Consider the following 13,340-nt stretch of genomic DNA (forward strand, 5'->3'; position numbering starts at 1 on the left):
AAATAAAACTATATGCTGCAAATAATAATGTCAATTAGAATATTATCCTACTTAATTTAGATGGGAACACAAGGCAAAGGTGAAAGCAATTAAGGCTAGACAACCAATTACAATATTTCTACTTTATTTATTGACCGTCCATTCTTTTGTGTAATTATTATTAAAACTTTTTAATTTTTGTTAAACAGGAAAAAATAGCTTTCAAAAGAGATTCTAAGCCTGAAACATTCTTTTGGAACTGTAAGGGTTCAAATGACTGCAAGGGTTCAAAATGACTATTGGTAAAATTGGAATTGAGTATAAAAGCCAAACGATCGTGAATATATGTGCTTTTGTTAAATATTGTACCACATATTGCTTTAGGGTGCAATGCAAGGTTAAATCTCAGAGCAGCTAAAATAACAATTACACAGGCACGCTTTCCTTTTTTTCTCTTTTTATATTTACACTGAATACATCCCATATACATACTTTCTGTGACATTTGAACTATGACTATTTTATATTATACCCCAATATATTTTTTTCATAATAGATCATAATTAAGTTCAATAATATATATCTATTATTGATAGCATACTACTATCATATTTTCAAGGTAGAGATGCTAAGCAAAATGATCAGTTCAATAAAAGCAAGACTTCTTTAAAAGGGTGTACACAAGATAAAAATAAATAAAAAATAAATAAAGAGAGTACATAATTTGACAAAGAAGACAGTTTTTTATTTATTTTTTTAAAAAATGAACAAGATTCAAATGAATATTTGAATTAATAACAGCATAAAAAAGAAAGCATATAAGAAGCTCCAGCAATATATATATTTGAATATAAATTTTAATTCCTTTGACTTTATATATTATTTTTATAAATATGGCTTACATGGTATTAGTTCAGAGGAATAATTTGGTATTGAAAATATCCTTTCTAATATTCTCCTCAAAAAAGAAGCAATAGTAGCATATTTCTATTTGGCATTTAAAGAATCCCGTTTACCAGCCAAAAAAGCAAGGAAGAAAAAGAATAAGATGAGACTAGGATTGGACCATATCATACAAATGGTATAAACTTTTATATACACAGGCTATTATGGTGATACTCAGAGTATATAATCAATCGCTGGTGGTTTATTGAGCATAAAATATAATATAATAAAATGGAAACGATAATTGAAATGAAGGTGGATGTGGGAATACAGATCATTGAAAAAAAATAGATAAAGTCATTGCAAAAAGGAAAAGGTATATACGAACAAAATTATAAAAAATTATAGGCTATCATAAGCTAATGACATTTACCTTGCAAGATATGTCTTGAAAGGTTAGATCTGGTACTGTATAATTTTGCGCAATAATAGCAGCCATAAACAGTTCTATCCACCATGTGGGTGCTCGCATGTCTTTCAAAATTGAATTTCTTGTTTGTCATATAAGAACATTCGAGACATAGGTATACATTTACAGAAGCTGAATCCAAAGATATGGTGTATCGAGATGATGGACCATTATGATCATAATGTATAAAAGCAATCTCGGGGAAGCCGTATTCTTGTTGTTGTTCAGGAGTCCCAGGCTGATAATCTTGATAAACAGCCCAATCATTAAATAGCTAGCCACAAAACAATGCTATAACAAATGGCTGCGCACCATTTTCAAAGTAGCCTTGAGAATATCCTTGGGAGCTATTATTTAAAGATTGCAACGATAGAGAACCATGATCAGATGTTTCTAAAGGGTCTTGTAGAATGAAAACAGCCGGAATATATGCTAAAGTTTAAAATCAAAACGTATCTTTATTTAATTTATGTTTACGCGTGTGTTTAAAATCAATTGAATACCTAATAGCTCTGATATATTATCCTGCCACTGTCTACGGCGTAGGGTATAAATAAGGCCCTGTTGTGCAAGAGACTCTTGATTTTGTAAAGGATAATTTGGGTGGTGTATAATATTTCCCTGAGAGAGAAGGGTGCCGTCAATGCCAGTATCAATACCAAAAAATATTCTATACAAGTGTTTGAGTGTAAATTACGCCAAAGTTTATATAATTCATTTGAAGTGTAAAACTCACCTGGTGCAGCAAATTCTTCATTTTGGATATGAAAGACCTAAATGTTTGAAAATGACTCTAATAATTAGCCATATGGACAGCATCTACTAATTCGTTACTATCATAATCCAATAAGCTGGCCTATGTGACATACAGATAATGGATCCTCCCTTTCGTCCTGACAGAAAGGTACGCGTGAGTCAAAAGACATAAGGAAAGAGGTTAAGAAGTGGTGGGAAGAAAGTTTTTCGGTAATTGAGAAAAGAGAAGAAGAAATACAGTATTTGTTATCCTTGCAAGGCTTTATACTATACTCTTTTACTGTATACATAAGTACCGGGACAGATTGCTGTTAAGATTCAATCGAGCTATTATTTTGTTGTAAATATGACACATACTTTTATTTTTTATATTGAACCATTATTTGTATACCTAATTGGGTTTTCGAAAAGAAATCGTCAGATCTGACACAGCCTTTTTCATTACATGCAAGTTTAAAAATATAAGGGGTAGTTGAATAAAGTCAAAACTTAATGTTAGTTCGAATACTGCTATATCAGGGAGTTTCACCAGCTTTGAATGCCTGACTGTTGGATATAACGGTAGTTTAAGCACCAGCCAATAATAATAAGTATCGAAAAAAGACTGGCGAAAAACCCTAATGGCCCTTGGTTGATATGTTTTCTCTCATATACGTCAAAATTCATATGTACAATAAGCTTGATTAGAGTACTCATAAATATAGTGCCTATTCCCAAATTCCTCAAAAGTAAGTTAGACTTCTATAATTTGGTATCAAGATAACTACTTTTATATAGATTTATTATGGCTTGGTTTTGACTTTGCTTCTATATGAACTTTGCCATCAATTGTACATAAAGTACAAATTTACAAAATTTTGGCTAAGTCACGACATCCAGTGGTGAACTATTTTTTTAGATGCTTGGATGCTCAGTTTTCATTTCTTTCTTTTTTGTTTGTTTGTTTATAGGGGAGCATAGTCTCAAATTTTATTAAGTGAATATCATTGGGATAGTCATAAAATGTGTTTTTGGGGTTTTATATTGTGAGGGCAAAGGTAGCTACAAATTTTTATAATTTTTTTTTTGGAGAAGTCAGGTGAAAACAGGTAAGAAATGAAGCAAGGCTCGAGAGTAGAGGGAACGAGGGGCGCAGAGAAGTGGTCGATCGAGTGAGAAGAAAGGGAGGGGTGTGTGGGGGATGTCAGAACAGGGAAAAAGTTTCTTGCTGTGCTTTGAGGAAGAGTTTGTCAATGAGTGATTCCACTTGGCAGTTTTCATTTCTTGAAAATTCGTCACAGCCAATAATTTCCCGAATTAAACTACCGCTACATCCATCAGTCAAGCATCCAGAGCTGGTGAAACCCCCTAATGTACACTGCTTCTGAGCTTTTGAGTTTTTGAGTTTTTAAAAAACAGCATTCTGTAGTGCAATAATGCGCCTTTGACAGGATTACCAAACACGCATTTTCCGATTCCAGCCTCCAGCTCATCTTACTCTAACGCTTCGACATACCAAAATTAATTTTCACCAAAGATATTGACTTTTTGCTACTAGCACCTTTATTTTCTAGTCTCACTGTTCTTCTTCAGCACGAACACTTCAATACCGTCTGTATATATCATCCCTCTAAACTTCACGTCCTTTGCTTCTCCCTGGGGTATTATTGCCTTGGAATTAATATCCCTAACGCTTTCTCATACCACTTCCTTATTAAAGTGACTGATAACGGAATAATTCAAGATCAGAGTATTCAGAGTACGTGTATCGATTTTCATATAGCATTGTATAAGCCATCTTTGTAATGGAAAACAGCTGAATGGTTTGTCTCGAAGTACTTCTCGCATTATTGACAATCTGTAGTACGCTTTAATGTGCTTCAGCAGATTGGCTTTACTGTCATAATATATCGAGCCTTTTGAATATTGATAATCTGGTGGATATGTGTCAAAGATATTACGAATCACGTCAAGCGTAGCAGAGGAAATAAATTCTTCAGGGATGTGTTCGATGTTTCTTGACCAAATAACCTGCTTTACTTAGTTTATACTCTCTATCATTGTTTTCTTTTACAGCTGTCGCAATGTCTTCCTCGATTTCCTCACTATTCTTCATACTATTTTTCATTGCCTCGATTCTTTCGTTTTTCTCCAATAGTAAATTAAGAAGCATTCGAATTTTATTTCTAAATTGAAATTTGATCTCATTCAGATAAGTAGCAAGGATTTTTGCTGTTTCGTAAGAAGCTATTTGATGAGTATACCTTATGTTGATTAGTTCATACAAGCAGTACTAAAAATACTGGTCTCAATAGCTGAGCATTAGATCCTTGTAAACTACTGATTTTGCTAAAGCCTTCTTTTTAGTTGGCCTGTAGTTCTTGAGGAGTGACCAAAAGACTTCTTTAAAGAATCCTTCATTAACAATATTCTATAAAGGAGACTTAGGTTCGTCTTCTAGTTTATGAAGGAAGATATACTTCAAAAAGACAAAAATATGCGATAAAAGGGGATGAAAATTGGCTACAAGTGTCATATGTCGCGGAACATATTGCAGCTTTCATCCTATTGAAGTGATTGAGCCTTTAACTACTGTGAGTTTTAAAGGAAGTTCCATAAAGAAAAATAAAATAAAAAGTTGACAATATTTTATTTTTCTTGCTAGTCTTACTTATCGAATCTATGTCGCTGATATATTGTAATTTGATAAATTATGGTGTGGAAAGACCAAAAAGTTCAAATGCAGATTAGATAAAATCAAGTGCTCACAGTGCAATATCTTCCATCAAAAGCATGTCTGTTTTTTTTTCAATTTAAGTTCCAGTCCAATAGAAGAAGACTAGCCGGTCAGAGTCGTCTGAACCTTTCAGTTTGTCCATACCAAATAATTGTAAAAAGATTTCAACTAGAGCATATGTTTAAGATATAATATAATAAAACACAAAATTCTGGTAGATATTAATTTTTGCCGTTGTCTTTTTTTTTTGCTAATACACTTATACTTGCTCAAAAAAAAAAAATTCATCGATTATTAGGTTTTCTAGGAGAGAATATTAAGACTGACCAAGATAAGAGGTCATGCCAGTAAAATAGTCATGATCTTAATCGAAAGGCGAGACAAAAGCTTTCGGTATTACAACCTTGCAGTGGTTACCATTCATGGACCTACTTGTCCTTACATCTTTTTCGTCCAGATTTCCAAGACTTCGGTACAGAAACCAAGAGTGTTCAGTAATTATTACTGGTACTATGAACTGTAGGATCCTCCACAAAGTAGGATACCCAAAAACAAACTCACTCTTATTACACCACCTGCTCTTCAAAGGAATTGTTCTTCATGACATTAAACCCTCCAGACATATTCACACCACATTTTAACACTTCTTCTTCTTCTTGGCTTCTTTACTGAGGATTTGTATAACTCTCTAAATGTATAATGCTTACTTAAGGACTATTTAGCTTATACGGCTGCTTTATAACTGCTACAGAATCGCATGCACAATCTTTATTATTCCCCTTTCCGTATTTGTATTCTACATGCTCCTAACACCTATCGCAAGCGCTATTCTTTCATCCTTTCTCTTCGCCATAATCTTCATCTACTGTCCATATTATCCACTAACTATATTCTGTTCAGTAACCTCAGCCATTCGTTAAAAGCCTCTGTTGCCTACCATAACTGCCTTATTCTTTAACTTTAGTCTCTCATAGACTATCTTGCAAACTCCAGCTCCAACCGGTGAGACATGTTTCTTCTTCTTCTTTCGATTAACTTTCATCAAAAGAAGCATATAATAGGTGGGATCAGAAATACTATTTGGAAGATCTATCAATGATTGGATTAAAGGTATGGTGTTGTACATCAACTATGGAAGGATACGCATAAGCGAATATGCGGGAGAAAGTTATAATTCAATTGACAGTTTTGATTTTAAAAATATAGGATGACAAAACCAGTTACACAACCAATTTTTTTTATATATATATTTTATATCATTATATTAAATTTTCTTTATTTTAATCCCGGCCCATTTCCTATTTTTGGCAGTGGCGAAGTTGGTGCATTGACTGCGGTTATTGTGGAGGAGCTTAAGGTTCTGGTTAGCCGCAGTCATTTTTTTTTTTTGCTTTTTTTTTAATAGCTTATAAAAGGAACTTGACAATTGGTTTATGTCAACTATCAGTTTTTGTCAACTATCACCTTTTTGTCAACTACCTACTTCACTAGCTTCCATGTCTTTCGCCACTTTCCCTACCTATCTTCCTTTCTTTGCCTCTCTCCATGATCCCGTTTTGCTTTCCAAGGATATCAATGAGCTTTCCGATGTCCCTTCTGATGAGGTTGCTGCCGGCATGAAGGACTTGGCCATCGCCACCCCTCAGCCCTTTATGGATTCTCTTTTGGCCACGACCAATCTTACAAGAACTACAAATGGTGCCCTGGCTCACGTCTCGACCCTGGATTCCTGCTTGGATCTGCACTACCAGCTTGGAGGAGAAGACTGGAACTTGGAAACCATGTTCAACCTTCTTGAACAGGCATGGTCCCAGGATCCTCTTTGTACACTTCGAATCATCTTCAGTGCGCGTTCAATCCATCGCGGAAATGCCGCAAAGGAGAAATTTTATTTGGCCTTCGGTTGGTTAATTACCCATCATCCTCAGACTGCCCTAGCCAACCTGCCAGTCTTGACAAATGGGACAGTATTTGTACCACATGTATCTAAGAAGGATTCTAGTGCTAAGAAAGATGGCTGGGATATCGTAGAAGAGAGACCAGAAGAGAAAAAGAAACACTTGAAGGGTCAGTCCAAGTCGCACGGCTATTGGAAAGATTTGTCAAACCTTCTTAGCATTTACGCGACTGGTGAAATTAATGGCCCTGTACTTTCTGGAAAATACAAGGCCCTCTATCAAGTCCGCCCAGAGTTCAGCTATCCCAAGTTCAAAGATCGTAGAGCCAATCTGAAGGCTATCTGGGAAAGCTACCGTACCATGACTCCAGAAGAAGCAGCAATCAGCCGAGCCAAGCGAGCCAAAGAAGTCGAGGAAGCCCAGAAAGCGAGCACTGAGAAAGCCCGTCAAGAGCGCCGCCAGGCACGTAAATTCAGGCAAGAGCGAGTCATTAGTTTTCTGGAGAACGATCCAAAGTACCGCGCTTTACACTTTTCGGTGGCCAGGCAGTTTGCAGAACAGTTGAAGAAAGATTATGAGACTCTCCAGGACCTTAAAGACGAGCCTAAGCGATACAAGTACGCTATATCTGATAAATTGAGCCTAGCTGCGAAATGGGCCCCTACCCTCCAGAGATCCCATGACAGAAACACTCTACTTGCCACTAGTATTTCCGAGCTCCTATTTCCTCCCGAGACTTACCAAAAGGAGGGCGAATCCCGCGAGTATTATCTAAACAAAGTCCGTGAGTTGTATCGCAAGCAGTACCTTGGTCCTCTTCGAGAAGCATTGCAGGTCACTGAGCGCAAGATGCAGGCCGGCCAGTGGGACGCCATTGACTTTAGCCACGTTCCTTCTGTCTGCATGCAAAACAATTCTGGCCGTTTCTTTAAGCATACCCCGGAGAAATTTACAGAGTATATTGAGCAAGTGGCTTTGGGAAATAAATCGATTAGCGGAGCTACCTTGTCTCCACACGAGTTAGCCAAACGTGCTTATTATACCTGCAATAAATCCGATCCTTTTGAAGAAAAGCTGCCGAGTTTCCTCAAAGGAATCGCTGACCCAGAGGTGCTGGAAAAGGCCAAGGCGGTAGAGAGATCGATGTTGAATTCTCAGTGGAATACCCTGGTTCAGTCTATCCGAAATGTGGCTGGGGATGGAAATGCAAATCTGGGATCCTCTATTGCTATCTGCGATCTGTCTGGTTCGATGTACGGAAAGTTTTCCAACGGTGTTGTCCCTATCTGGTGCTCTATAGGCCTGAGCTTAATTCTGGCTACTCTGGCTGCACCCCCTTTTGACGGAGCCATCATTACATTTTCAGAAGAGCCTACTGTAGTCAAGATCGATCATTCCAAGACGTTTGTGGATCAAATCAGCGATCTCATGGCGGCACCTATGGGATACTCAACAAACTTTGAAGCAATCTTTGTTGACCTCCTGTTACCTATGGCTAAGAAGAACAAGATCTCTCAAAAGGATATGGTGAAGCGACTGTTCGTGTTCTCTGATATGCAGTTTGACGAGACCGAGGATAGAACCAAGTACAACACTATGTATCAGACTATCGAAGAGAAATATAAAGAAGCCGGATATGATGTGCCTGAGCTTGTGTGGTGGAATCTTGGCGGTACTAAAGAAGACCCTATTAAACAAATGTGGTATCACAATAGCGTTCTCGGCTGGTCCGATGATGATAATGATGAAGAGGTGGCTACACCACTCCCGGTAACTGCAGACGTCAAGGGCTGTACAATGGTTTGTGGATTTTCTGCGTCAATCCTAAAGAATTTCATTGAAGGCGAGGAGGATGTAGATGGGGAAGAGGCCTTGGAAGGGAAAGAAAAGAAGGAGCCTACGACCCCAGTTGAGAATATGCTAAAGCACGTCAGCCATAAAAGCTTCAGTAGCTTAGTTGTTATTGATTAAAAGCATAAAGAGGTACATGTATATACCATCATAATAGAACCATCATTTGTTACATAATTAAAACCAAATAAATAAATAAATAAATAAATAAATAAAAGCTTGCTATGCTATTTGATTTTTGTATATATTTATTATTATTTTTGTATACTCTTATGTTTGTTTGATTTTGGTCTTATGCAACTTTCAAAAAGTTACTGTCTGAGATCAACAGTAAACTCAATACTTTCTTCGAAAATCTCTGTGGAAATATAATCAAGAAAGTTCTGTAGCCTTTGTTTTGCATATGTATACTTGTCCAAAATCAATTCATATCCAACGTCATATCTAAGGCCATTTCCGCTGCCCAAGGATTCAGACAGACTTTCAATAGCCATCTCGAGCTCTCGCTGGTTCTTCTAATAGCTATGTTAGAATATTAATATAGAAGTTTGTCAACTTACCTCGAACAAGTCCAATGCATTAGTTTCTTTCATGTAGAAAGCCAAGACATATGCCCACTTTAGTGTATTTCTTGACTTTACAGTAATTTCCCAAGCGTCCTTTAGAGTTTTAACTCGAAAACAAGGCAGAGTTCCATCTTCTTCCATTTCTTCAATCTCTTTTATATCTATCGGCTTTCTTCTGAATAATTCATTGTCGAGTCTAGCCGAAGTTTGATGGTTCATGTATCGCTCATAATACTATTTCAACAAAAACAGATTAAGTCTATTACATATTCCGGGACTTGTAGACTCACATGTAAGTATCTTTCCACATTTCTTCTTGCGTATTTTGAGCAGTCATCAGAGTTCACAGACTCTGCTTTATACTTATGGCAGGTGTAAGCGTCTAAACCGTGTTTTCTCCAGGGTTCTATAGCAAAAAGATACATTACTTAGCTCTGATCAAATAATAATTTATAGAACCTACCCTTGCAAACCCAACAAAAACCATGACGACATTTTTTACATGTCATATGGTTACATCCACCCCACTTTTCAATAAGTGCTTCACACTTAGGACACTGTTTCGTAGAGTTTTTAATCCAGCTCAAGGTTTCTAGATCTTGGGCACACTGGGCCATCCATTTCTTAACCAAGGCGCAAATGGCAGGCTAGAGATAGATAGAGAGAGAAAGAAAAAAAAATAAGCATGTGTTTAATATCAGTTAACTAACTACAGAATGCAATTTGAGCTACCCGATGGTCAGATAATCCACATCCAAAACAAAACTCATGGCCACAAAAGCATTTTACTATTGGGATTATAGAAACCAGCGATGTACTAGGAATGTTACACTCCACTGCATACTCGCAGTCAATACCAGGACACCATCTCATAGAAGCCTGATCTTGTACAAAAAGCTGATTTAAAAATAGCTTATGTCTAGTAAACAATTGTCAATTAGACCTGCTTTATCTGATTTTTCTGTGAATACCTACTTTTCATACACATCTTTTATCATCAGAGCCTCGATAGTCTCGGTATCAGCTATGGCATTGCACTTTTCTTGAGGACATGTAATATTTCGGTTATTTCCTTCGGTTATTTCGAATGTTATATATTTTCTGTAGCAGTCGATGCAAAATCTGTGGCCACATCCAACTCCAACAGTCATCATTTCTGGGTCGTCATCGAAGCAGATTTTGCATTCAAATTCTTCTGATTGTGATCCAAGTTCTCGTTTCTTTTGAAGTAGCTTTATTTCTTCCATGGTTTTTATGCCTGTTTTTTCCAATGCTTTTTCAGGAGACTCCATGTATTCTTCAAATAGTATTTCTGTATTCCATCTAAACTGCCACAATAATGATGTAGCGTATCGTTTTTGAATACCTGAAACGATCAATGGTAAATACATATAAGTATATATACATATCTTGATTTATTATTTTATTTAATCACTGTTTTGTATATCTCTTATATCAGCTTACCAAGAACAGACGCGACTAAATCAATACTTTGGGCTTGCATTTCGACAAGACTTGCGGCATCTTTGACAGTGTATTCAACTTCGAACTCCTTTTTTCCTTGGCTATCATCCATGTATTGATCAAATATAGAGTCATCTATATCGTCTTCGCTACTATCGTAGTCTGGTACTCTTCAGTTAATCCACGTACTTGATCAATATATATATATATAGGATCAAATCTTTACTACCTTGAAATACAGAGTCGTCGCTGTCTGAAATCCCCGAGTCGTCTGTTTTTGTAGCACACTTGATTATGAAAGCGGCATAATGTTCAATGGGATAAAGGAGGAGCGTCAATTGCAATTTTGTTATTCAATGTTCTTAACTTTTCTTACAGGGAGACTCATTTCTTTATCTGTATTTTTAAACGTTTATTCCGGAATAACTATTTTATACTGTTTTTTTTGTTCGTTTGTGAAAGCAAAGAGAAGCAAAGAAGAAAGCTAAAGACAGTGATGTTATATTGGTCAATCCTTTAAGACACGCAGTCACAAGAAGGGCAGCCTAATTGGGAGAGTTCTACGCCAAGGTGGCACTGTCCCAGTATAAGAAGGAAGCCTGTTCGACTACAAATGGGTGATGTATTGCATTACTTGAATATAGTTATATATGTAAGCACTATGAGAAAAGAGTAGTGATACTAGTGCTGATTTTGGAAAGCGCTATAGACATTCTCCAAAATCCTCATTGGAATCACCACTCTTTTCTCATAGTGTAGGTACGTAGTAAGTGTATATACTTTCTGATCTTGGGAAGCGAATCATAGAGATGATATTTATCTATAGAATTATATGGTATTCTAGAGAAGCATAGATTCTTAGCTCATGTAGAGATTATTCTGTGATTCTTGTTTAATACTCCAATACTTAGTTTACTTGAATGAGTAATCTTGGTGCTACATAGAGGATCGCTTATTTTGACTCCTCTATCAAATTATGGAAGCCACATTACACGCATTAGTTTTTTTTTGCTTTAAGACTAAGCAAAAGCTAATGTTCTGTATCTTACAGATCTTACTCCTGAGTTATATGAACATCATATGACTCTAGTACAGTTTAGTCTTTATATTTATTCATTTGTTTATGTATTGTTCTCTTTGAGATTCTATATAATTTAAAAGCGAAGAGGATTTAATTTGATTGTATAAAGTGAATCATATGCTTGTGTAAAGTCATAAATTACCATATACAACTTTATCTTCAATTGCTTATACTCAAAAAATATTCAATATTCTTATGAATCATACAAACTTGTAATTTTTCATATCTTTTATATTTGCGCCCAGACTTTTTATACCAAGATATTTACCCTAATATTTTTATCAAGCTACGAATTATGCCATGATGGTTCAGAGATAATAGCTTGAAGGAGAAGTGATTTTTAAAGATCTAGTATTCAGTCAATTCATAGTTGAAAATCAATGTGAAACAGTATGGCCCCCAGAAGAGCACTTTGTGCGATGGTACACACACCTAATGCATACATAAAGTACAGGTTTCAGTATACGTTCTCTTTAACAAAAAAAATACGACCATAGCCAGTAAGGTTTTTAGCCAATTGCCCACAATTCCAGAAGTTTTTTTTTCTTACTCTTTTAATTAAGGCTCCAAAAATACTCACGCATATTAACTACACCCATTTTAGGCAGCAGCAGTTGACTATAATTGTTAAGAAAAGCTATACAGATTTTTTACTGTATTTTATATAATAAACATATTCTATTGGTGATGTAAGATTGATTCTTGAAACAATTTTTTTAATGGAGTAACTAGTAATATTACTAACATTATTTAGTGGGACGAGAATTTCTAATCCGAATAATATGTACTTTTATTTATTTAAATAAGTATGTTCTATCAAAGTTTCTGTACACTTGGGTAAAATAAGCTCATATAATGGTTTGTTGCTATGAATCAGCCTCTAGTGATTACAGTATTTTTTAAGCTTGACTTATAATACCAATTATACGAATAACTAAGTAAGTTTGTTGTTAACTTTGTTTCGTTCAGGGTTTGAGTAATATAGTTCTTTAAAAAAAAACATCCTTTCAATAACCTGTATTTGTCCTATGCAATACGAATGCACACACGCAATATATGTATATATTATAAATAGTACGAAGATAGTAAAAAGTTGACGTTCATATTAACCAATTAATGACATTGCTTGTATGTATTGGTATTAATAAATTGATTTTAAACTTGTTTGATTCTAGAATACATATAACGGCTTTTTTTTTAAAAAAAAAACACCGAGTACTTGAGCTATGTCCATAACAAAACATGAGTTAGTGAAAATGATTCTCTGCGTATTTTTATTAAGCCATTTATTAATACTTTTGCTTTGTTTACATCATGGTAAAAATAACGAAGGAAGAGCGGTTTTAGTAAGAGATCTCGTAAGAATTTTCTTATGGGGCTTTAATGAGGGCTTTTGATCTACGTACGCCTGTACTTCTTTTACTTTTCTTTTTTTTTGTCGAGATTCGTTTGAGGTAATTTGTTTCAATTAAGTTATTATTATTTGAATCTCACTTTGAAAGATCTTTAATGCAGATCAGTTTAAATTATTTATAGATAACGAATAAACTGACAGTTTATACAAATATGTTTGCCTAGAACTGATTCGAGGCGTATTTAGTAAAGAAGTACATTAGGTAATGATACTAGATATATAAGTCTCAGCCATTCTGCTATCTCAGATACATATTGAGGTG

The 13,340-nt window shown here is 35.5% G+C and overlaps 5 protein-coding genes across 5 annotated transcripts; 1 reads left to right on the forward strand and 4 right to left on the reverse strand.

The window, feature by feature from the left end:
* Positions 1 to 160: 160 nt before the first annotated feature.
* PHYBLDRAFT_59015 (C2H2-type zinc finger transcription factor) lies at positions 161 to 2,258 on the reverse strand (the record flags this gene model as incomplete). Its single annotated transcript, XM_018440423.1, has 7 exons — positions 161 to 433; positions 472 to 494; positions 1,297 to 1,578; positions 1,645 to 1,764; positions 1,836 to 1,910; positions 2,069 to 2,105; positions 2,202 to 2,258. The coding sequence occupies 7 exons, from the start codon at positions 2,256 to 2,258 to the stop codon at positions 161 to 163; spliced, it is 867 nt and encodes a 288-aa protein (XP_018298010.1).
* Positions 2,259 to 3,404: 1,146 nt separating this feature from the next.
* Positions 3,405 to 4,240, reverse strand: PHYBLDRAFT_59016 (hypothetical protein; the record flags this gene model as incomplete). The annotated part of the gene is made up of 3 exons (XM_018440424.1): positions 3,405 to 3,566; positions 3,772 to 4,084; positions 4,119 to 4,240. The coding sequence occupies 3 exons, from the start codon at positions 4,238 to 4,240 to the stop codon at positions 3,405 to 3,407; spliced, it is 597 nt and encodes a 198-aa protein (XP_018298011.1).
* Positions 4,241 to 4,880: 640 nt separating this feature from the next.
* PHYBLDRAFT_163022 (hypothetical protein) lies at positions 4,881 to 5,930 on the reverse strand (the record flags this gene model as incomplete). Its single annotated transcript, XM_018434721.1, has 3 exons — positions 4,881 to 4,972; positions 5,237 to 5,321; positions 5,742 to 5,930. The coding sequence occupies 3 exons, from the start codon at positions 5,928 to 5,930 to the stop codon at positions 4,881 to 4,883; spliced, it is 366 nt and encodes a 121-aa protein (XP_018298012.1).
* Positions 5,931 to 6,456: 526 nt separating this feature from the next.
* Positions 6,457 to 8,673, forward strand: PHYBLDRAFT_105673 (hypothetical protein; the record flags this gene model as incomplete). Its single annotated transcript, XM_018427912.1, has 2 exons — positions 6,457 to 6,984; positions 7,099 to 8,673. The coding sequence occupies 2 exons, from the start codon at positions 6,457 to 6,459 to the stop codon at positions 8,671 to 8,673; spliced, it is 2,103 nt and encodes a 700-aa protein (XP_018298013.1).
* Positions 8,674 to 8,864: 191 nt separating this feature from the next.
* PHYBLDRAFT_106941 (hypothetical protein) lies at positions 8,865 to 10,695 on the reverse strand (the record flags this gene model as incomplete). The annotated part of the gene is made up of 7 exons (XM_018427968.1): positions 8,865 to 9,068; positions 9,114 to 9,353; positions 9,410 to 9,525; positions 9,583 to 9,766; positions 9,852 to 10,038; positions 10,095 to 10,485; positions 10,584 to 10,695. The coding sequence occupies 7 exons, from the start codon at positions 10,693 to 10,695 to the stop codon at positions 8,865 to 8,867; spliced, it is 1,434 nt and encodes a 477-aa protein (XP_018298014.1).
* Positions 10,696 to 13,340: the final 2,645 nt, after the last annotated feature.

The sequence above is a fragment of the Phycomyces blakesleeanus genome (assembly GCF_001638985.1).
Source record: "Phycomyces blakesleeanus NRRL 1555(-) unplaced genomic scaffold PHYBLscaffold_2, whole genome shotgun sequence".
Classification (NCBI taxonomy): Eukaryota; Fungi; Mucoromycota; class Mucoromycetes; order Mucorales; family Phycomycetaceae; genus Phycomyces; species Phycomyces blakesleeanus.